This window comes from Myotis myotis, unplaced genomic scaffold (assembly GCF_014108235.1).
Source record: "Myotis myotis isolate mMyoMyo1 unplaced genomic scaffold, mMyoMyo1.p scaffold_m19_p_4, whole genome shotgun sequence".
NCBI classification, from domain to species: Eukaryota; Metazoa; Chordata; class Mammalia; order Chiroptera; family Vespertilionidae; genus Myotis; species Myotis myotis.
In genome coordinates, this window is record NW_023416346.1 from 60,504,381 (window position 1) to 60,527,587 (window position 23,207).

General features: G+C 39.7%; 1 protein-coding gene across 1 annotated transcript; it reads right to left on the reverse strand.

Annotated features, from left to right (window-relative positions):
- Positions 1-524: 524 nt before the first annotated feature.
- TNMD (tenomodulin) lies at positions 525-16,014 on the reverse strand. Its single transcript, XM_036305805.1, has 7 exons — positions 15,896-16,014; positions 15,600-15,731; positions 6,557-6,697; positions 6,252-6,353; positions 2,725-2,878; positions 1,179-1,345; positions 525-881 (listed from the first exon to the last, which is right to left on the reverse strand). Exons 1-7 carry the CDS (start codon positions 15,941-15,943, stop codon positions 672-674), a joined length of 954 nt encoding a protein of 317 aa, XP_036161698.1. The 5' UTR covers positions 15,944-16,014; the 3' UTR covers positions 525-671.
- Positions 16,015-23,207: the final 7,193 nt, after the last annotated feature.

Consider the following 23,207-nt stretch of genomic DNA (forward strand, 5'->3'; position numbering starts at 1 on the left):
GACAATTGCCTTGGAAAGTTATGTAACTAGATGCGAATCTAAAGACAGGTCAGACTTAAAGGTTATGAAGTGTTGAATTTGTCCAAAGTTAAGTTTCTGTTCACAGGAGAGCCCAGAACCCCTTTTTTGCTAGGTTAGAATTCTCCTTTGCTGAGTCTGAGCACTTGGAATATTTTAGTGTTGCCTGTCCAGCGGCTTAATAAATGCTTAAGCGAGTCCATAGTATGTCTCTCACATAATTAAACGTTGGGGCTATGCACAAAAGGACACGTTTTTATGCATTAGTTAGGGGGACATTTTATCATCAGCCTCTCATTCCCACTTTCTCATTACCACACAGTAAAATATGGTATTTAAGAATTCTTATGCTTTGCCCTTTCCTACTCCCCAAACCTGATGAAATGCAAGTTTCCATTGCTCCATCTCAGATATGCTCCATCTCAGTTGCAGGAAATATTCTCAGCAAGCACGTACCCAGTGTGTTCAGTAGCAATCAGGCCATTGACAATGATGTAGAAGTTTATTAGAACATGAGAGAGGAATTACCAACAAGTAATTCTGGAGTACTGGCTACCAGGAGCCAAATGCCTCATAGGCAGAAATTCATTGAATAGCATGCATTTATTATATATTGGCTGTCTGAAGTTTAAGAAATGAGCTCAAACTTGCTACTAGACCCTCCCCAGCATGCGAGCCACCCACCAGTTGCAAGGCATGATGACACGACAGATAACCCGCCCTCCTTGGTAGCAGTAGGGATACGGGTAGTAACCTAGTAAAGGTTCACAGACGCGGCGGCAGTAGCGGTTGCCTCGACGGCAGTAAATACAACAATAACCTCTCTCATCCAGCATGGGGTCAAATTCTATTCCATTTTCAGTCTGAAAGAAGAAGAAGCCAGTGTTGGAGGAGAAGATTCACTAGGAAGAGGACTATAAGATTATATGAGTTGGGGACTGGTTAGAAATTTAGTTGTTAGCCTTATCATGGAGATATCTCAGTAGGGATCAAGACTGATTTTAAATGAGCCTCCTAGAGATTTCAAGTTTCTTAAATATTTTTTGTTAAAACAATGATTATTTTCCTTTCAATGACTTTGATCTGAGGGATACTAATTTAGCATATGAAATTTGAGGGTTTTGTTTTTCCACTACCAAGAAAACAGAAACATAACTCACATAGTCATTTATTGGAAGTTCTTCTTCACTTGCTTGTCTGGCATGACGGGTCTTCTCCACCTTCACTTGAGGGACCACCCATTGTTCATTTTGTTCAATGCCCTTTTTTTCGGTGGTAGGAAAGTGAAGATCTTCACCATCCTCCTCAAAGTCTTGTAACTCTGAAACTAAAGTAATAAATACAAAGTTGGGATACAACTGCTTTGCAAAAGTTTCTGAAAGAAGTGATTGGGAGATTAGCATTTGGGGGTAGAGATTTTCCCTGTGTCTTCTCATTATCATCATTTAGACATGCATGAACCACTTTTCCAAACTCTTTCAGCTGATATCTTGAAGAGATTTTTCAAAACAAATTTGACTATTCCCACGTAAACAGACCTCTTCTTTGCTCATTTGGCATCAAACACTTACTGCTTTGCCTCGTTAGCACACTACATTAGAGACTGAGGACAGGGGATCTCTGTGTCTTCCAAAATGATTTTATCCACGGTAGGTACTCAAATATGTTTATGTTGCCTAATTTGATTTGGTACTCTCTGTCCCTCTGTCACCCTTACTCTTCCCTGTTTTAACTATTTTAAAACTTTCTATTTAGAAATAATCAGATTCACAGAAGAGTTGCAAAGATAGTACAAAGTTCCTGTATACCTTTCACCCAGTTCCCTAATGTTAGCATCTTACATAACCATAATACAAAGTTCAAAACTAAGAAATTAGCATTGGTATGATACTATTAGCTAAACTACAAACTTTATTCCAAGTTAATTATTTCCACCAATGTCCTTTAGAAAAAACAACAACGCTGAAGCAGAAGTTCTAGCATCCAACCCAGGGCACCACATTGCATTTAGTCGCCTTTTTTTTTTTCAAGGCACAAGAGTACCAATAGATGCCTGCATCGGTTCGAGTGGCCCCTCTTGAGTAATATAGTAGTCTACGCTGTACACAATGAGGGAAGCCAAATTATACATTAGCCTGGCAGAAAAATATATCCAGAGACCTTTGTCTTCTCTATGGGCTGACTGGAAGTTCAGAGCTGAACTCTTCTACTCTGAACCTCTAGCCTTCAATTACTTTTATAGTGATTCCTAAAACAGCCACAAAGAAATTTGTATTGCAGTGACTGTCTTATCATCTGGGAAGAAGGCCACTATTTGACACAGAGAATCCTTCTTGAGACAACAGAGCATTGTTTTGGCTCTTCTCTCCTCTGGTCTTGGGTTGAATACACAGTGATTTGAGCAGTAGTCTAGTATCCTGAGTGCAATAAACATAGATGTACTAAGAAAGACAGATTAGCTTTTTGCTATCATTGGTCACATTAAGGTGGTGTTACCTTTGCTGGGATATTTAAAAGCCTGTCAGCATTAATTTATCTAATTTATAACCTGGCTGTGAAAAATTCCCTCCTCACTGGCAGTCAGCATATACAGTTTCATCTAAGAAGATATAAGCAGATCATTTATTTTTTCTAGAAATGTAGTCTCTGAATGCTGGGAACATTAACCTGTTACTGACTTTGGAAAGGAGGAGAAGAAAGCCATACCTGCTATTAGAGTGGGATTGATCCAATACATGGTCACATTATCACAAATCTCCAGAATTTTGGAATTTTTAAGAAAGTCTCGGTTTTCAATTGGCTTTTCTGCTGGGACCCAAATGACTGACTGTTCAAAGAAAGTTGTGGTAATTTCTTCATTCTGAGAGAAAAAAGTAGTTCAGAGTGGGAATAGGCAGAGAAACTAATAAAATGAGTGAGACATTATGGGATAATGAAAAAAATAACCCCCACACCTGTATTTTGAGTCTGAATAACAGTTTCCATCCCAGGGCTCCCAGTGAACTAGCTCTGTGCTTTGCACACAGTAGGTGGTACCCTTGGAGAGTTAACAACCAATCCCTCCTTGCAGTAAGGTTGCTCACTGACACAACAGCCTTCTCTGCTACCATTCACTTAAAGTCAGGAAGGTTCTTCAATATCTAAACCACCATCCCCCCCAATTGGGCCAAGTATGCTTTAATTTGGGCTTCTGGAATCCTAAGTAATTTACATTTGTTTTATCTCTTTTAAATGGAAGTTGTGAGTGCCTGCCTTGTTTTAGGTTTGAAACTAGGCTTGCAAACAGAATTTTATCTAAAAGTGAAAAAACTGCTATAATCTAAACTGGTGAGATCAGTGAACTAGCAACCAAACCTAATAGTTAGGTTTTACAAGATTTGCCTTTTAATAATAGCTAGGTGGAGTGCAAAAGATGTCCTTTCTGTTTTAAAGTCAACTCCAGCTCTTGGCTTGACTGCCCTTACCACACTATAACTCCTTTCATTCTAGACAAACTTAGGGTTTGTCTCACAGAGTGTTTTTCCTTTAGGTAGACTTTCTTGTATTGTCAAGAATGTCCCCTTCTGCTCAGTTTCTAGTATTGGAAGTAGTTGTCTTGTATACTATGGACAAAAAGTAGCCACATACTAAACCTGACAAGCTAGGGGAGGTCTGTATGGTGGGCCTTACAAACTCAGAGACCTAAAGTAACCACACAGGATGGTCTGAAATGAAAACTTCCCAACTATAAGTGATACCAGTACTTATGTCCTAGACTGGTATCTTCCTTGACAAAGGTCAATCTGTACCTTTACTGAGCCTATTTTCTTTTGCATCTAAGATAACATGATAATATACCTTTGGAATGTCAGGGTAATTTCAGTTTCCCAGTCCCCTCAGGGCACAATCTCCAAACAAAGGAAAAACAAACAAAACAAAACAACCCCCCCACCCAAACCCTTCACTATTATTGTCATTTGTTAACTATCCTATACCCACCAATGGAAAAGAAGAATGTGTCTATTCCTTTCACTTTTTACCCAGTACTACAGGTTCCCCACATTGCTTGCTCCTGCCTCTCTAATCTATCACCAATGGATTTCATGTAACCACCTCATGCCTGCTTCTTTGATTGTAATATATAAAATAAGGTGCAAAACTACCATTTTCTGGAGTATTTTTTCAATATGTTGAGATTTTGCTTCCCAGAAATTGTCAGCTTGATTCAAATGAACTTATAAAAATTCTTCCAGGTTTGGACATTTTTTATGTTGACAATATCTAGTTCTTACTCCTTGTCTTTTGGGCTCCGATATCCCCCCTCCCCCCAATTAGGCTTTTCCTTTTCTCTTTTGTTTCCTTCTAGCTTTATGATTTCAGTGTTTTAATTTATTCCGTGAAATATAGCTTTGTACAATTCTTCTCTAGTCACCTAAAACTATCAAGTCTTAGTTCCTTTGCCCTTGAGTTTGTATAAAGACCTTGGGAGGCATTGAAAGGGACTGTATAAAATGAGGTCTGCATTCTGGCTAGCTTTGTTAGCAAAATCAGGGCTATTTTTATACCTGCTCTGCATGTTTAACATGCACAAACCATGGATACAGAGGTAGGGAAATACAGAATAAGAGGTTTTTTTGTCATTCAGGACCACAAATTTGTCTCAAAAAAAAATCTGTAGGCTAAATATAAAAAATAGGTTTTTCTTGAAGATAAAGTAATCTCACTATCATGAGAAAAATACTTGTGCTATTCAAAAGACCCAGCAAAATTAACTGAAGAATAAATTGGGGTCAAGATGAGACATTATGGATCATTGCCTTTACTATTTATTTTTTCAGAAAAATAAATCTTATTGTGTCACTTTGAACTCTAATTTCTGGCTGGCCCTATTCAACAGCTTACATTATTTTCTGTAAAAAGCAGCATATGATATTGGGTGTAGTAGCTTTTTAACCTACTCATTCTCCTTTCATCTTACCCTTACCTCCCATATTAATTCTAATATCCTGTAAATTTTTCTGTTCCTCAGATGCATCTAACTTATGCTTATTTTAAAAAATCTCCAAAGTTTTTACTACCATAGACCTTAGGAAATATTTTTCTTAGACATTCTAGTACCAAAGGTCTATAACTTCTCTGGCCATAAGGAGACCAGTAGCATGTCCATGGGAGCTAATGACAGCTCTGATACTTGGGTAAGGGAAAGGAAAAAGTGCTCCTTACCCCATCTTACCCCTTCCCCTGAAAATAAGAAAAATAAATGATAAATTGGTGGATGAGAATTAAGATGGAGAGAGTGGGTAGGAGAAAAGTGAAAAAGAACAGGGGAGAGAGAAAAAAGAGGTATTTACAGTATATAGAGAGGCCACTGTATTATTGCCATAATATCACTACATTTACTAGTTAAACTCTAAAACAAAACCAGCCAAAGCAAACAAACATTCATTTCTTCCTGGCTACAGGTGGGGAGCGGGGTTTTGCTGTCACACTATGGCCTTAGCTAACATTCCACTTCTTCCTCCACTGATAGCAACATACTGTGCTTACAGACAGAATATGAGGGAAAAATTAAGAGCCTTGGGGCTCTATTGCTCGCTATATTTTAGGCAATAATCCTTTATGTCCCACTAGGCTTTCAGGGGCCATTCAATAATTGCACCTGGCCTAGTGGTATATTTTCAGAGAAATTGTATTACACTGTAGTTCTCACCTTCTTTGTTTTTGTCTTTCCTAGTGAGATTAAATGTTATTTAATCCATTAGCAGCCCAGCATAAAATGGCATGGTGAATTAACTGAAATCATTAAAATAGGTGAATGTTACAGTGTGACAAAAGTGGCAAAGATCCTCAGTGGCCTTGGAACTTTTCTTTTTAAGACTTTATCTTAGGCAGGATTTATTTTGTGCTTCTGCTCACCCCTTTTACTAGAAATCTTTGGTTTGGGAGCAGAGATACATAATGTTAAAGGCTACACTAGTATAAAAGTACAGTGTTGCACCTAAAAGCATGAACTTGATTTGTTTGAAAGGCCAGAGTCAAGATTCCAATCTGTCCCTCACTATCTTTGTGACCTTGGGCAAGTCACTTTTGGCTCTGAGTCCTAGTTTCTTTATCTGAAAATGGGGACACTAATAGTACCTACCTATAAGGTCCAAGTGAGAATCAAATCAGAGTAAAGCATTTAGTACAATGTCTGGCACATAGTTAGCACCCAATAAATGATGGCTTTTATTGCCACTATTACTCTTACATACCTCATCTATTTCCTCCTCTGGTTCAGAAAATTCAGGAATCACTTTGATCTGAGTTTTGATGAAGCATTTTTGAAGACCTACAAAGTAGATGCCAGTGTATCCCTATTAAATAGAAAAAAATACCTCCTGAAATAGCCATAATTAATGAGTCCCATTGTCTATCAGGGCCCTAGGCTGGAAAAATTTTAATTCCAAGGGAAAGCTTTGTCTTATAAATTAAATGAAGGCTAGAGGGTACTTTTAACTCAACTAGAATGTTCTAATATTTTCAGTGGGAAGCCTTTGGGGGGAAATATCCAACTTACATTTTTAAAGTCATGTACTTCCAATGTTTCATCAGTGCCATTTCCACTTCTGAATATTTCAGTTCTGGTCACAGGATCAATTTCCATGTAAATCTTCTTCTTCTCTCCATTGCTGTAGAAAGTGTGCTCCATGTCATATGTCTGGGAGAACAAAGGAAAACAAGTCTAAAATACTCAGTGTGTTCCTTCGTATGACATTTTAATTGGGTAACATCTGGGGTGCCTTTGCTTTCCAGAGTCTTTGTAGTGAGGTGCCATCTCAGCAGCTTGCTGTTGGGAATTTTCTGAGACTGGAGATTAAAGTGAGGTGCTTTTGGGCACTGGGGTTGATATGAGGATCTCTTTGGAGCCAATATTTTGTATTTGAGCCAAGTTGCTAAACTAATTAATAAGAATTCCAACAAATAGAACATGATATTTTGCAAAAACAGCTTGTAAAGTACTTCTCCCTTGTGTTGAACAGAAGGATCAAGTAAAACCTGTGGTGTTCCTTTAAGCTACTACGCATACTTGCCTAAGTGCTTAGTGGTCACCCCTCACTCCCCATGAAATTCATTAGGGCTGAGACAAAATTTGAACCCATTTAGAATGTTTAGGTATTGTTCTTTATCTCCTTATCTCCCCGGGGCTTTAATATTGATTCCACAATCTTTTTAGGATCTGAAAACCATTCTCCTTGGCCAATTTTAGGTAATAATCTTACCCTGGCCCCAATTGCTTCCTTTTGCCCTTTAAACTCCAGGAAACATTTATTGCCTCCCCCTAATCTTCTCTTTTATAGGCTAACCGACCCCCCTCTGTTTATTCCTGAATTTTGTTTGCCAAACCTGATAATTGGTTTCAGGTTCTCCAGATTCTCTTATACAGTGGGGCCTTGACTTATGAGTGTCCCGACTAACGAGTTTTTTGAGATACCGGCTGTCTCTTGGCCAATTTTTTGCATTGAGTTGATAGAGTAATTTGAGTTAATGAGCTCCTTAACAAGCTCGGTCTCAGAACGAATTAAACTCTTAAGTCAAGGCCCCACTGTATATAGAATTCAAGCGCCTTGAACTAAGTAATATGGAGTCTCCCAAGGAGAGTGCCCTGGAAAGGCTGCTTATCAGGTCATTCTTGAATGGTTGAAATAAAACCCCGGACTCTCTCCTGCCCTCTACAAGAGGCAATTCTCTTTCTAATGACCAAGAAGACCAGTCCTACAGAGTGTCCCAGTTTAGGAGTAAGCCCATCACTTGCAAGTGAGGACACTTTTACAGCCAAAGCAAATAATAAGCCTGAAGGAATTTGCTCTCTGTCACAAACCAGGCCAGACTTGGTGCCATGTGGAAGTCTATCTTATCCTTGTCGGTAGGAGACCTTTAGTTATCAAGTTTCTTTATGCTCATTTTTTCTTACAAAAAAAAAAGCTTGGTAAACTAAAAGCCTGAAAAAGCAAGACATCTCCAGAGCAAATGTTGCTTTCTAATGACATGATTCCCAGTGGCAGCTGTTTAAAGCTTGCACTGGTTTACATTGTTTTTTCATGTCCGCTGGTGTCTGTAGCTGAATGTTAGTTTAACCTGGTCAAATTTTCCCTAACTCAAGTAGAAAAACAAGTTGGAAGGGTTTGTAGAAACAATGTTACTTCAAGCATGAGATGTCTGTGTAGTTGCTGAATAGGAGAACAAGAGACAATGTCCTTTACCTCTTAGTAACCCTACAGTGCCTTGGACATGGCCCGCACTTAAGTATTTGTTGAATGAGGTTTTCCCACCAACGGCTATTTCTCATCTTCTTAAAGAGAGATTTTGAGCATTGGCAAGATTTTTTTAAGTGACCTGTATTTTAAAAGAGAAAGGAAAACAGTATTTGGAATTTCCCAGCAACTGCAGAGTTAACTCAGGAAGTCTAGCCTGATTTGTGACAGGTAGGAAATTCCTTTAGGCTTGTTATTTGCTTCTAGTTATAAATATGTCCTCCGTTCCAGCTCTGCAGCCAACTTGAGAAATTTCTACCTATGGCAACAAATTGAGCTCTCATTTGGCCTGACCTAAGAAGAGAAGAGAGGCATCTACTTCAGTTCCAGTCTTGTCAGATCTCCAGGCAAGGGAGAATTTCTTTAGAAATACTATCCATTGTTGAGACAAATGTCGACACTACTAGTCATTGGGGGTGTGGTGGGGTGTTTGTTTCATCAGTAGCACCACTGATGGATTATTGCATGGAAAAATGAGGTTAGAGACTAGGGGATGTTGGAAGGCTGCCTACCTGGGCAAAAGAAAATACAGGCTGTATTTTCAATCAATCGTAGAAGACTATGGAACCATACTGGTGACATTTAGAATTTCAGTGTACTTTTGTGGAATGAGTTTTCCTGCATTGTTGGCAATGCACCTCACTTGGACACCTTGCTAGATGAAAGCTATTGGAAACTGCCAAGCTCAGCAGATCTTGATTATTTTCAACATTCCTTAACAGAGTTTGTTTTATTTTGTTTTTGGTGGAGGAGGAGGGGTCCATTCTGATTATATTAATTAACCAGCTTGTTGGCTTTTTTGTTAGCAATGGTAGGTTGCTAAATAGAGTGGGGTCAGAATGACTTCATTTATGTGTGAATCTTGGGTGGGGTGGGGAACTATATATTCACCCAGATGGAATTCCACTATCAAAGGTGTCCTTTTGGAACAGACTATCTTTTGTCTAGGAAGATGATGCTGGTGTCTCATTTTGGACTGGTTGAGGATGAGTTTGAGCAAATCCAGACATACTGTCTCGCCTGGGTCCCTGTGGAGCACATTGCCTTGGTAATGGCTATGCAAGCTTCACTGGCCCATATGAAGACTGAGCTCATGCCTTTGACCTTAGAAGTAATTTTCTCTCTACTAAGCTTGCTGGCTCAGGGGCTGAGGGTCTTTCTGGAGATAAAGGAATAAATGGTTTTGTCTTCTCCTAAGCACAAACTAAAACAGAGACAGGAGGCTGGCCTGAGAGAGGTCTGAGTGGGACCCCACTAGCTCATCTCAGAGTGCTCCCAACTCAGTTTTATTCTAGGAAGAACAGAATATGATAAGAAGTACACTTCTGTCAAATTGGCAGATTGGGAAGGTTGATCTAGGAAGGTGTTTCCAGCTTCCCTTTTCTGTTCTTTTTATATCCTGTTCACTTTGTACCCTCCTAGTCCTTTTCCCTTTTCCCATTTCCTTCTAAAAACTTTGTTTTCTGTCTAAACATCTAAGAATCTATTGGTGCTTCAGCTACCTTATGTAAAAAAAAAATGTCAATCTTACAAATTATTTCACACTAAGATGGTAGTTATGGGTATTTGTCTGTCAAAATAATTTAGTATAATACTTAACTCAAAGGAATGAATTACTAATGGTGAATTTTAAGCACAATGGTACCGGGAAACTAGGAATTGGAGATATTTGGGGGGGGGGGGGGAAGACATCTTTCCAGTACCACTCAAATGGGTTCCTACCTCACCCATGCATAAGGCTGGTTTTAACTATAAGGCCCAGCACAGTAGAGTGGGACAGGTAAGTCAATGGAGTGAAATACGACTCAGAAGTGAAATGAGATAGGTACATGGCTAGGCCTAGGCAGTAAGAGATGTAAGAAGACCACACTGACAAAACATGGAGAGAACACAAACTCATTTCTCCTCCCTGCCCAGGAATTCATTGTTCCTCAGTCCAGTTAAATCCTCTACTCAGGCAGCAAATGAACCCTAACATCCCCCTTTCACAGTTTGCCCTGTTTTCTTGCCTCAATTTGTGACAATATCTGAGATCATAAAAGTAAGCTTTTTATAAAGAGTAACACTGCCTCAGACCTCAGTGTGATGGATCTGTTTGGAGGCAAGTAGGTTTAGCCTGTACTGAAAGGGATTTGAGGGCATTTGGCTTAGGTTTGTTTTTTGAAGCCTGTGATTAATCTAGCTGCTCTTCTCTCCACCTTCATCCTTTACTGTCTGTTTATGAGATACACTCTCCAAAGGTGAAATACATGCTCAGAATAGCTGGCTAGTAGGTGTTAAACTGAAAGGAAGGGAAGGGAATGTATGATACCATATCATTACCAACCTAGCCTGTGGGAATTAAAGGGCTTCTGGGTATTTCTTTACCAACACAGAGCAGACAGATTGTTTCTTATGCAAAGTTGGACTTCTGCATCTTCAATCACCAGTTCTCAGCCCTGAAAAAAATTGGCATAAGCAGCACAGACATTCCTCTTGTTCAACAAGAAAAATACCATTTCTTTCATCTACAGACTGGCTGGGAAGTTTTCCCCTGCTCCCTCCCTCCCCCACGTATCCATTATTCTTAAATGCAGCTGAAAAACAGTGGAAAGAATCCTCAGACCAGATTCTAGTTCTAGCCTCAACTCTGCCACTTATAAGCCGTGTGACTTTGGGCAAGTCATCAAATGTTTCTGGAGGCTCAGTTGAATGTTGAATAGCTGACAAAATCAGTTCTGCTCAGAATTGGGCTGATACCTGTCAGGTTGACCAGTGGACTGTCACTACCTTTAGAACTCTTGGGTTGCTTTCTCCATAGAGCCCAATTCTACTCTCAACCACTAAAGGACAACTCCCTTGTAGAACCAGGCTTTCCTTCCTGGTGCTACGTGCGTTGCTTACAAAATGCTGCCTTAAGAGAATGACGGGACTGAATAAAAATGTGCCCATTGCCCTAACCGGTTTGGCTCAATGGATAGAGCATCTGCCTGCAGACCGAGAGGTCCCAGGTTCCATTCCGGTCAAGGGCATGTACCTTGGTTGCGGGCACATCCCCAGTAGGAGGTGTGCAGGAGGCAGCTGATGGATGTTTCTCTCTCATCGATGTTCCTAACTCTCTATCCCTCTTCCTTCCTCTCTGTAAAAAATAAATAAAATATATATAAAAAATGTGCCCATAGTAGCCAGAGTCCTGATCTACATAATCAGAGTGACGCTGAGTAGCCTAGAGCAAGAGCTGGCCTAGTAAGAGTTTCTATTCAAAAGTGGGCTTTCTCCCACATTAGTTTAGGAGGAAAATAAAATGAAGAGCAGTATTCTCTTTTAAAATGCTGACATGGCACCATCTGGTGAAGCTCAATCGCTCTGTTAAAGAGATTCCAGCTACAACTCCAACTTTTTCCTTGAGGGTGTGAATGCTTCTCCAGACCCACATTTCACCCACCAAACTGCTTTGTTGGAAAGCCCAGGGTACTCAGGGAGGAAAGTTGTATCTCCTGTGTGTCTCAAAGAGGAGTGAAGAAAGTTGGTCTCTGGCCAATGCTAGCATTAGAGACTTAGGCATAAGAAAGCTGGACCCAGACTTAGCCAAAGAGTGTTTTTTCTGAGCAAATGATTTTCAGCCTAGAATGATACTGGGCTCGCAATCCTGAGTTAGACTGTTTTAATGGTTGTGTGCAGTTGAGGTGGTGGAGAGGGCAGAAGGATGCCCACCTATCTCTATCACGTCTTATCTCATTCTGGTAGTATGGAGATTTGAGGAGACCTCCCCAGGAATTTTTTTTATTGTTGTGTGGGCCTTAGAACTTATGGTTTCCAAATAGCCCTAACGTTACCAGGAAATTCCTTGGTATGGCAGGACTAACAGCTTTTAATTAATTTAATTTATTGTTCTTTTGCCTCATTCTACAAAACATTGGAGAGGATAGGTTACAAGGTATCTGCTACATCTAAAAACTTTCAGTTTAAGGGCTTGCATTTTTCCGACTTGTTTTCTCTAGGTTGGATTAATTAACTAGAATGTTGGCTCCTGATTGTTTCAAGTTAAGTGTGCAATACAGGGCGCTTTAAGCAAGAATGACTGCTTCAAAGTCCCTGTGCAGTCACTGCCTGGAAGTGAAACCTCATTGTAATGCTCTCTCAAAATCTCTGAGACTGAATAGGTCCCCTCTGCTTGGTTAAGAAAGCTAAAACAAGGGATCAATGGATTGGCTTTCATTCAGTTCAAGTGGCTCCTATATGTGGCTGTGGTTTAGGGGGCCTGTTAGCCTATAGCGGAGTGCAACAGCACACCCAGAGTTATTCTTCTTTGTTTCGCTTTATTTTTATCCATTTCTCTCTCCGATGCGCACGGACACACACACACACACACACACACACACACACACACACACACAGGCACTTGTGCTTGTGTCTGAAGTGTGTGAGGAGAGGGAGTCAAGTATGGCTTAGTCCCCATTTGGGATCAAGGATTTGGATCTTTTGTAGATACCAAGGTGGGAAATGATGGAGGGAGGGAGAGGACTTACTGGCATGGAAATGTCAACACCAGATGTGGATTGTTAAATAAACACTGTTAAAAAACAGATGTTGAAAAACAAAATAAAAAGAAGGTGTGGTGGAGGTTAAAGTAGCAAACACTAAGAGCTTGGAGAAAGCCCCAAGACAGCAAATAAGTCACTGCCATTTATAATCACAACAGCATCAACAGTTCCCTCGACCAATGGCCCCCAAAGGTTCCACAGATTTTTAAAGGAAAGTCCAAAAAAGCCTGGGTTTTAATCTGCTAACTGTTGTTTCCTGCTAGGTCATGCTCTTAAGGGAGAGGAGCTCTTTAATTTGTGTAAAATGCCTGGGTCCTTTTCCTCTGCATATCTTTTTCCAAGACTGATCTGACTGCTCTGCTCTTTTTAGGATTCCTAAGTCAACTTTGAGGCAGGCTTATTAGCAGTATTAGCTAATAATTAGACCATATATATTAGATCATAGATGGCCCCATGGACTCTTTGGGAATTGAAGGGATTTGTAGACTGAGTGAACCATATGCATCTCCAGCTGGTTCCTTATGTTGCAATGGATCCAGCCTAATCTTGTGAAGGCCAGGACTTAAATATTAAATACAGTAAATTTCAACTCCCCATTAGGATTGAGAACAAATAACCTTCGTTCAAGGTGGATTGCCCAAAGAGACATCTACGCTCTTTTATAAGATTACTTTGTAATAACTTTGTTCATTTCTGAGAATCCCTTTGTTGAAAATTATATCTCAAGATGGATTACTTCATGAGAGATTTAATTCTTGATAAACTTCATTTGGTAGCATATCTCACCTATTTTGTATATACATTGACTAAGTTTGACTTTTGGTTTGAGAAATCACAGAATTGGTTCTTATAATCCATAAAAAAAGAACTGAAGTGAGAAACAAAGGTGGTATAATACAGAAACAAAGGGGGTCATGGGCACTGTTAGTGAGTTTGGCAACTTGCAAGATAAGGTCCCCACCTAGTCATTTATAGTTGCACTTAGGCAAATAGCATTGTAAGTTTAGAAAAACACAAACTCAGAATAGTATTGTCAGTACCAATGGCTACAATAAAACAAGAAAGCCCATCTGGCTCCAAGTTTAGGTGGGCATGTATGAGTGATCAAAAGGGCTAGCTACCTAGCATACTCAATTAAGTACATATGGACATGGAGAGCAAAAGTATTTATTGTCCTCTAACTCATCTATAATTGTCAGGAGGACCTGGAATTCAATAGTGGGATAACGTATCACCTTGTGAATTAGCTAAATGGTAGCAGAATTGGATTCGAATGTATTTTGGCACTCTTGTTTATTTGCTATTTCATTCCTGATCTCTACTGCTTTGCCCACTTTGCCAGGCTGAATATGGGTGACTTCTCTAGAAAGACATGTGAACAGTACGTAGTTCAGAAGCAAGTAGCAGTGATTATCTATCTATCTATCTATCTATCTATCTATCTATCTATCTATCTATCATCATTATCTATCATCTATCTAGAAAGAGCTAATTATAGGAATTCGGTGATACCTGAAATCCTTTCTGGAACAAAATATAAATAAAAAGGCAAACAAAGTAGGCTGTTTCCCTCTTTATTCTCCCTACTACTTAAAGTAAAGTTGCTTCTGGGACTAAATGAAAGTGGGTATGACAGCAGAGGTGAAGAATCCAAGGAGTCTTTCTTTTGAACACTTGTTCAATTGATTTTCTATTTTCTTCCCCACTGACTTTCCTTCTACATCAATCCATATTCTCTCTTCTCTGCTCCTATCGCTCCTTTGGCTCCTAATGGTCCGTGCCAACCCATTTTCTTCTTGTCTCTAATCCTTCCTCCTGCACTCATGCCTTTTTCTCCCTACATCTGTTGTCAAATATAAATGAGCATCTCATGACAACAAACTAATAACAACAGCAACAACAATAGCAACCCACATGCAGAAATAAAAATATGGCAGAGCCAGAAAAACATCTTGAGACCTTGTAGCTTGTACATTTATTACTTCTCTTTCAAATGAAAATTGTTGGCATGAAGGGTCTTTGATTTTTTTAAGTCACATCTAGACTTTCCCATTGCTTGGGGGCCCGGGAGTAACAAGAACACTGAGGTACACTAATATCAACTACAAAGGCCAGCCAAGCTTCACCAAACGACCCTAATATCTAAAACTTTCTGAGATACCTGTGATTTATGACTTGTGTCACTTATTTCTAACTTGTGGCTTTAGTATCTCAGTGGGATTGCAACAATTGTGGCTGGTGAGGTGCTGAAAACTTCATTTTATTTTTTGGGGTCATAAATAAATGTAAACTCAGGTATAAAAATCACTCCTTCTGAAAAGGAGTTTGCTGCCTGTCCTCACAGCAGATGCGTTAAGTCAGAAACATAATCCCTGAAAATCCTTTGCTGCCATTTCTGGTGGTTTCTTCTTATGCGGTGGTATAATTACTTTTCCATCAGTTTCTGCCCAGATAATTGAAAGAAAGATGGAAAATATTTTCTTACAGTAAAAATTTTGCTTCTAGGAAGAGTCTTTACTCCTTAAAGCCAGGAATTACAAAAGAATGGGTTAATTCTACAGTCTATCATTACTAACCGAAATAAAAACAAAACACCTTTTTCCTTTACCAAGATAATTAGGCAAATAAAAAAGAGCAAAATCTTGATTCAGCTTTTTATATCACCAGAAAATAAACACAAAAGGGACTTAATGACTTTCATTTTCAGACCAATATACATGTCAATGACTAATTAAATTCAATAAAATTCAAAACAAGCATTGGAGCATAATGTGCATTTACTTACTTTTTTGGGTGTCTCTGGCCAGAAGTGCTTGCCCCCCCAAAACAAAACAATTAGAGTTAAGGCCAGGATACCAAACACCAATCCACAAATCTTAAGTGATTTACATATCTTCTTGGATTTAAAAGCTTCTGCCTACACAAAGAACAGAGAAAATAAAACAATACACAATAATCCTTAAAATAGCAAGCCATAATTCAAAGTCACCTTTGATTTCACTTTCTAATGTTTGCATTGCAATACAATAAATCTGTACGGCCATACTTCTGCTCAAAAGGGAAAAATATGAATCAACTTACATTTAGAATGTGACAGTCCTCACAGTTCTCTGGAGGATTCTTTGCCATGGTCTCTCAGCACACAGTACTCTTTCCCGGCTTTGAGAGAACTGAGACCACTGCTGAGGTGGAGTTGCAAGTGAGTCGCCTAACAGATGCCAGAGAAGAAGCTGAATTTATATGGCTCAAATATGTCATACAAGAGCCTGCGGGAGCCCAGGGGGATCCTGTGCTGTGATTTGTTACATAGATATACCCATATATGTATATAACTTCTGTGCACAGAATTCAATCCAGAATGGCAAAGACAGAAGGTTATAATGAAAACTATTGTCCTGGGGGTTGGTTTGGAAGGGAACCAAGCCTAGGACACATTGAAATGATTTTTCACTGTGAACTTAAAATATAAATGGTAATACATGCTGTAAACTCCAGAAATAAGCAAACAAAACAAGAAGAGAAATGAAGTCCTGATTTCAATTCCATTTGATTTAACAAATATTTATTGCAGGGATATCAAATGTCAGGCACTGTGCTTGGCATTGGAGAGTCAGAAATGAATAAGGTATTTTCTCCTCCATTATGTTAAAGCTCTTTGAGGACTGAGATCAATATGTATTCAACGAATTATAATTAAAAATATATTAAAATCTTTAAATATACGTTTTCTTTCTCTCTTTGTCCTATCTCTCAGATTATTTTCCTTTCCGAGGTTATCTTCCTTAATCTATTCCTTAATGTTGAGATTCCGTATGGTTCTATCCTTGATGACCTTCACATGCTATATACACTTCTTAGATGATCTTATTCACTTTTACAGTTTAAAATATCACTTATGCATCAATGATTTTCAAATCTGTATTTATAACCTCTTTCTATCTCTTGAATTTCAAAGTAATTTGAATATATCTACCAAGACGTGCCTCAGAAATTATAAATGCAACATGTCCTGCATCAAACTCTTCTTTTTTAAAATACCCCCTTCTCCCATTCTACTTTCTTTCCTCTATTCCTAATCTTGGCTGGTGGCTATATTAATTTACTAGAACTGCCATAACAAAGTACCACAGACTAGATGGTTTAAACAACATAAATTTATATTTTCACAGCTTTGGAAGCTAGAAGTCCAAGATCAATGTGTCAGCAGACTTGGTTTCTTCTGAGGTCTCCCACTTTGCCTTGTATATAGCCTTTTTCATTTTCACATGGCATTCTCCCTCTATTCATGTCTATATCCTAATTCCTCTTCTTACAAAAACACAGTCATTGGATTAGGGTTCATCCATAGAACCTTATTTTTCTTTACCTCTTTAAAGGCCCTATCTTCAAATAGTCACATTCTAAGATACTGGGTATTAAGGCTTTAACTTATGAAATTGTTGGGCATGGGGGGGGCGGGCGGGCAATTCAGCCAATAACAGTGGAACCATCACTCATCCAATCTTCAAAACCAGAAACCTGAGATTTGTCCTAGATTCTACTTTCTTTTCCACATTTTCTTTATCTAATAATTCACCAAGTCATCTAAAAAATTTTGTTTGTATTGATTTTTTAGAGAGAGAAAGGAAGGCAGAGGTAGAGAGAGGGAGAGGGAGAGAGGGAGAGAGAGGGAGAGAGAGAGAGAGAGAGAGAGAGAGAGAGAGAGAGAGAGAGAGAGAGAGAGAGAGAAATAGCACTGTGAGAAAGAAACATTGATCAGTTGCCTCTAGTATGCAACCCGCCCAGGGATTGAGCCTGTAACCTGGGCATGTGCCCTGATCGGGAATCAAACCGGCAACTTTTTAGTGCATGGGATTTTGCACAACCAACTTAGCCACAATGGCCAAAGTGTCACCAAATCTTATTGATTAGAAATTCTTACAATTTCAGTTATTTCTTCTCTATGTTGACTGCTAAAGCCTTAGTTTATGTTGTCATCTTCTATGATAAATCTCAAATCCCTATCTCTAACCCAGGCTGCTCTCTCAGGGCTCCAGACAAATGTGTTCATCTAACTTGCTGAATATCTCCACTTAGATAGCTCAGGAGCACCTCAAATACCAAACTGATTTAATTATCTTCATTTCCAAACATACTTCCTTCTGTATTACCTCTCACTAAATGACACAATGACTAATCTCTAGATTAGAAACTTCCAAATGATCCTTTATTTCTTCCTCTTCTTGTTCACTCCCATGCTTAATCAATTACAAACTCTAGCCAATTTTGCCTCTAAATTATCTCACCAATCCTATTCTCTCCCTCTTTAATTGCCACTGCCTTAGTTGAGGTTCTCATAGTTACTTTTACTATTGCAATAGAAGCCTCACTGATTTCTTTGCCTTTGATCCACTGCCTTCAAGGTGATCTTACTAAGACTCAAATGTAAGTATAATCTCTACCTTGCTTAAAATTCTTTTGTGTCTATTTGTTGTCTATGAAATTGGTACATCATAGCCACTTCCTGGTCTGGACCCTGTCTATCTCTCCATCCTTGACTTTGAATAATTTTCTCCATAGAGATGGAGTCAACTGGAACTCACAGCAGGGCAGAGTCATGGAGCATGTATATATTACTTCATCTACATCCTAATGTCATGAAGGAAAATAATTTTTTAATTATTGCAGACATTATCATGTAGGAAATTAATTATGCAATTTATGAGATATAAGTTATGGTTCCATTTGTTGTAAAATTCTTTGGCCAAGCTTTTAAAAAAGGAAAGTTATGAGAGACGTCTCATATGGAAAAACCTATATTTACTGTGTTAGGTGGTTCCTCCTCAACAATGTTACTCATGCCATGTCCCCAATGCTTTTGTTATACTTTATTGATACTGAGCACCCTCTGCTTTTTAACACTAGGACATTTAAACATGATATACTCTTTTTGAATTTTCCTTCCTCCCCTTGTCTACCTGGAAAATTGCCATTTAACTTTCAAAATGCTGCCTAGAGGTTACCAGTTCCTGAAACCCTTCCCTGGTCTCATCTCTACTGTTTCATTGAGTTCATTACCCTTTCCCTTATTCTATTTTTATATCTTGTTCAGACTTCAAATGTTGCACTTATTATACTGCATATAATTAGTTTTATGTATTTTCCTCTTGAACAGATTTTGAGATCTTCTAAAACATGCCTTATTTATTAAAAGGATTGAATTAAAATAGAGGTCAAAGCAGTGTGCCATGGAAGCATAAAAAGAGGAGTGATTAATTCTGATTCGGGAGAGCAGGGAAAGTGGCACAAAACACATGAAATTTAAGTAGATTGTTCATTCATTAGTACTTTTATTCAGTGCCTTTTCTATGTTGCAGGCACTGTTATTGGGGCTGGATACATATTTGGTAGTGGACAAGACAAACACAGTCCCTGACATTATAGAGCTCAGTCTAGTTGGTGAGACAGAAGTTAAACTAAAGGGAGAAAATCCTGTAAGTAAATTAAAAAGTATACATTATAAATCACACTAAAAAGGGAAAGCTCAAGGTGCTATGAAAGCACCTAATTTGGAATAGAAAGGTCAGGGAAGTCCATGCTGAGGAGATGTCCCTTAAGCTTAGACCAGAATAATGAGTAGAAGTTAGCCAGTGAAGAATTGGGAAAAGATTATTCCAAGTAGAGAGAAAAGCACATGCAGACAGAAGCAGAAAGAGGTTGTGTTTGAAGAGTAAAAGATATGGTTGTCATACAATGAATGAATATGAGAGTTGCTTGAGATAAGGCTGAAGACATGGGAAGGAACCATGTCACACACAACTGTATCTATTAAGACTGTTTTTAGCTGCATGTAACAGAAACCAAGTTATGGTGGTTTAACAAAACGAGTTTATTTTTTTGATATAATAGAGCCTCAATCTCAGTAGTTGAGGGTTAATGCAAGTTCCACCTTTTTGTTCTGTGGTCCTTTGAGCATGACTTCCCTTTTCATGCTTCTAAGATGGTTGCTTTACTTCCAGGCAAGAAAACAGGAGATAATGCAAAGGGCAAGACATGTGCCTTCTGAGTCTGTCTGTTTCCATCAGTTTTCCTGGATCCCTATCCTATAGATCTCTGCTTATTTTCTTGGCCAGAACTGGGTTGGATGACCACCTCTAGCTAAAATGGAGTCTGGGGAGGTTTTATTTTTCAACTCAGTATATTACTATCCCTAACAAAACCCTGGTTTTATTATAGAAGGGGGAAACGTTGAGTAGGCAACTTACAGTTTCTATCACAAGGGCCATGGGAAGGGGCTTGAAGTTTATTTTGAGAACAATGGAAATTCACTAAAAGGTTTTAAGCATGGAGGATACACAGTTCCTTCTATGTTTATTAGCATCCTTCTGGCTGTTTTGAGAAGAATACATTGTAAGGGGCCAAGAATTGTAAAAGGTTGACAAGTTAGGAGGTGATGGTGGCTTGGACTAAGGAATATCGTATCTAATAAAGAGGGAATATGCAAATTGACCATCACACCATAACAAGATGGCTGCTCCCACAGTGAAGGCCAAGTTACCATAATGAGCCTTAACAAGCAATCATCAGGGACCTGAGGCTGAGTGGCACTGGGCCAGGGCAGGGGACCTGAGGCTATGCTCCCTGCCTGGTGGGGCTTGACAGGGGACCTCAGACTGTGCCCCCAACCCTGGTGCCATGCCAGGGGACCTCAGGCTGTGCCCCCCACCTGCAGGGCTTGACGGGGACCTCAGGCCATGCACCCCATCCTGGTGCTGGGCCGGGAGACCTGAGGCTGCACTTCCTGCCTGGCAGGGCTTGATGGGGGACCTCAGACTGCACCCCCTGGCCTGGGCCAGGGGACCTCAAGGTGCACCCCCTGGCCCAGGTTGGGGGACCTCAGGCTGTGCTCCCCACACCAGCACCAGGCCAGACGACCTGAGGCCGTGATCCCCACCTGGCGGGGCTTGATGGGGTGGGGCTGGCCGGGTCTGGATCTAGCCCAGTGGGGGTGGGGCCAGCCAGGTCTGGTCTTGCATGATTTTGATGTGCATGTGGGTGGGCGGGACTTGACTCTGGTTCCTGTGGTATGCCCCAGACTCTGACAGGAGGAAGATTTTCATATACATTTTACTAATTTTCTTTCATCTCTGACACTTCTATTATACAGAAAGGGCAAATAGCAATATTAAAATATTTCCTCTAATTCCCTTTTAATATGCATGAATTTCATATATATATATTGGAGGCCCAGTGCACACAAATTTGTGCACTTGGGGGGGGGGTTCCCTCAGCCCGGCCTGTGCCCTCTCACAGTCTGGGACCCTTCAGGGGATGATCACCTGCTGGCTTAGGCCCACAGCCCGGGGGATTGGGCCTAAGCTGGCAGTCAGACATCCTTCTGGCAGCCTGGCAGCCCTCAGGGGATGTCCACTTGCCAGCAGGGAGCAGGCCTATGGTGCAGTGGGACATCCTTAGCGCTGCTGAGGAGGCGGGAGAGGCTCCCACCACCACCGCTGTACTGGCAGCCATCAGCCTGGCTTGTGGCTGAGCAGAGCTCCCCCTGTGGGAGCACACTGACCACCAGGAGGCAGCTCCTGCATTGAGCATCTGCTCCCTGGTGGTCAGTGTGTGTCATAGTGACCAGTCATTCCCAGTCATTCTGCTGTTAGGGTCAATTTGCATATTGCCCTTTTAATATATAGGATATATATAAATGATATAGGATATGATTTATATATATATGATTTCAGAGAGGAAGGGAGAGAGAGAGAGAGATAGAATTGTCAATGATGAGAGAGAATCATTGATTGGCTGCCTCTTGCATGCCCCACTGGGGATTGAGCCTGCAACCTGGGCATATGCCCTTGACTGGAATCCAGCACAGGACCCTTCAGTTCATAGGCCAATGCTCTATTTATTAAGCCAAACCAGCCTGGGATGAGATATATTTTATAGGTAGCATGTACTTGGTGATAGATTAAACATACAAGGTGAGAGAAAGGGATAAATAAAAAAAATGATTCATGGCCCTGGCCGGTATTCTCAGTGGTTAGAGTGCGGGAATACACACCAAAGGGTCTCAGGTTTGATTCCCAGTCAAGGGCAAATACCTGGGTTGCAGGTTTGATCCCCACCCCAGTTGAGGCATGAATAGGAGGCAACCAATCAATGGGTCTCTCTCACCTCTCTCTCTCTCTCTCTCTCTCTCTCTCTCTCTCTCTCTCCCTTTCTCTTTTACACTCTCTATAAAAAATCAATGGAAATAATATCCTCAGGTGAGGATTAAAAACAACAAAAAATGATTCATATGTTTCTGTTTTATGCACGAGGATGGAGAATGGTGCCATTTTGGGGGATTCGTAAACACAGAGGAGGACCAGTTTGGGGTGATGCGTAATGTTTTTTGCATATTGAATTTGAGGTATGTTTGAAGCATATAAGAGGAAATGTCTAGTTGGCAATTGGGCATATGTGTCTAGAGCTAAGAAAGGCATGAAGTGACAAAATACATTTGGGAGCCATTTGCCTATAGACAGTATTCAAAGCTGTGGTAGTTGATGACATGGTCTAGAAAAATAGCACAGAATAGAAAGAGAAAGAGACTGAGTTCTGGGGAATCTTCATAGTTATTTATTTTAAAAAATACTTTTAGAATGGTTTTCATATTTTTGTAAAAAGAACATACATACTCATTATAAAAAGCAAGCAATATACAAAAGTGCAAAAAAGAGGGGAAAATCCCTTCAAATCTGCACCAACTAAGAATAACCATTATTGTGCCTCAGTTTTCTTATGTGAGTAAAGAAGGATATAAATAGTACTTCTTTATAAGATTGTTGTGATAATTTAATAGGATAATCCATTTAAAGTGCTTACTCTGCTACCTGGCAGAGAGTAAACCCTTCATAAACATTACCAACTAAGATTAATAAACATTATTCTAAATATCATTTATATTATACAGGATTAGTAAATGGATAGATAGAAAAACTTTAATAACAATAATATACATACTTGAATTAAACCAAAGAAAAATCAGAGTGAAAGTAAAGAAATTGATAAACTCCAGATAAATGTTTCTTACCCCTCAAGAGATGTAGTCCCGGAAAGACTATTTTTTAAAAATATATTTTATTATTTTTTACAGAGAGGAAGGGAGAGGGATAGAGAGTTAGAAACATCGATGAGAGAGAGACATCGATCAGCTGCCTCCTGCACACTCCCCACTGGGGATTTGCCCGCAAACAAGGTACATGCCCTTGACTGGAATCAAACCTGGGACCCTTGAGTCAGCAGGCTGATGCTCCATCCACTGAGCCAAACCGGTCAGGGCCCGGAAAGACTATTTTAAAGTTAAGATCAAAGATTTGCAAAAGAGATTGTAGGCACTATATTTTTATCTCTATGTTTCAAA

Coding starts and splice junctions, on each gene's coding strand:
- TNMD (XM_036305805.1), bottom strand. CDS start 15,943: ATGGCAAAGAATCCTCCAGAGAACTGTGAGGACTGTCACATTCTAAAT. Junction 6,354..6,556: donor AAGTACATGACTTTAAAAAT/GTAAGTTGGATA, acceptor TCTATTTAATAG/GGATACACTGGCATCTACTT. Junction 2,879..6,251: donor CAGAGGAGGAAATAGATGAG/GTATGTAAGAGT, acceptor TTTTTCTCTCAG/AATGAAGAAATTACCACAAC.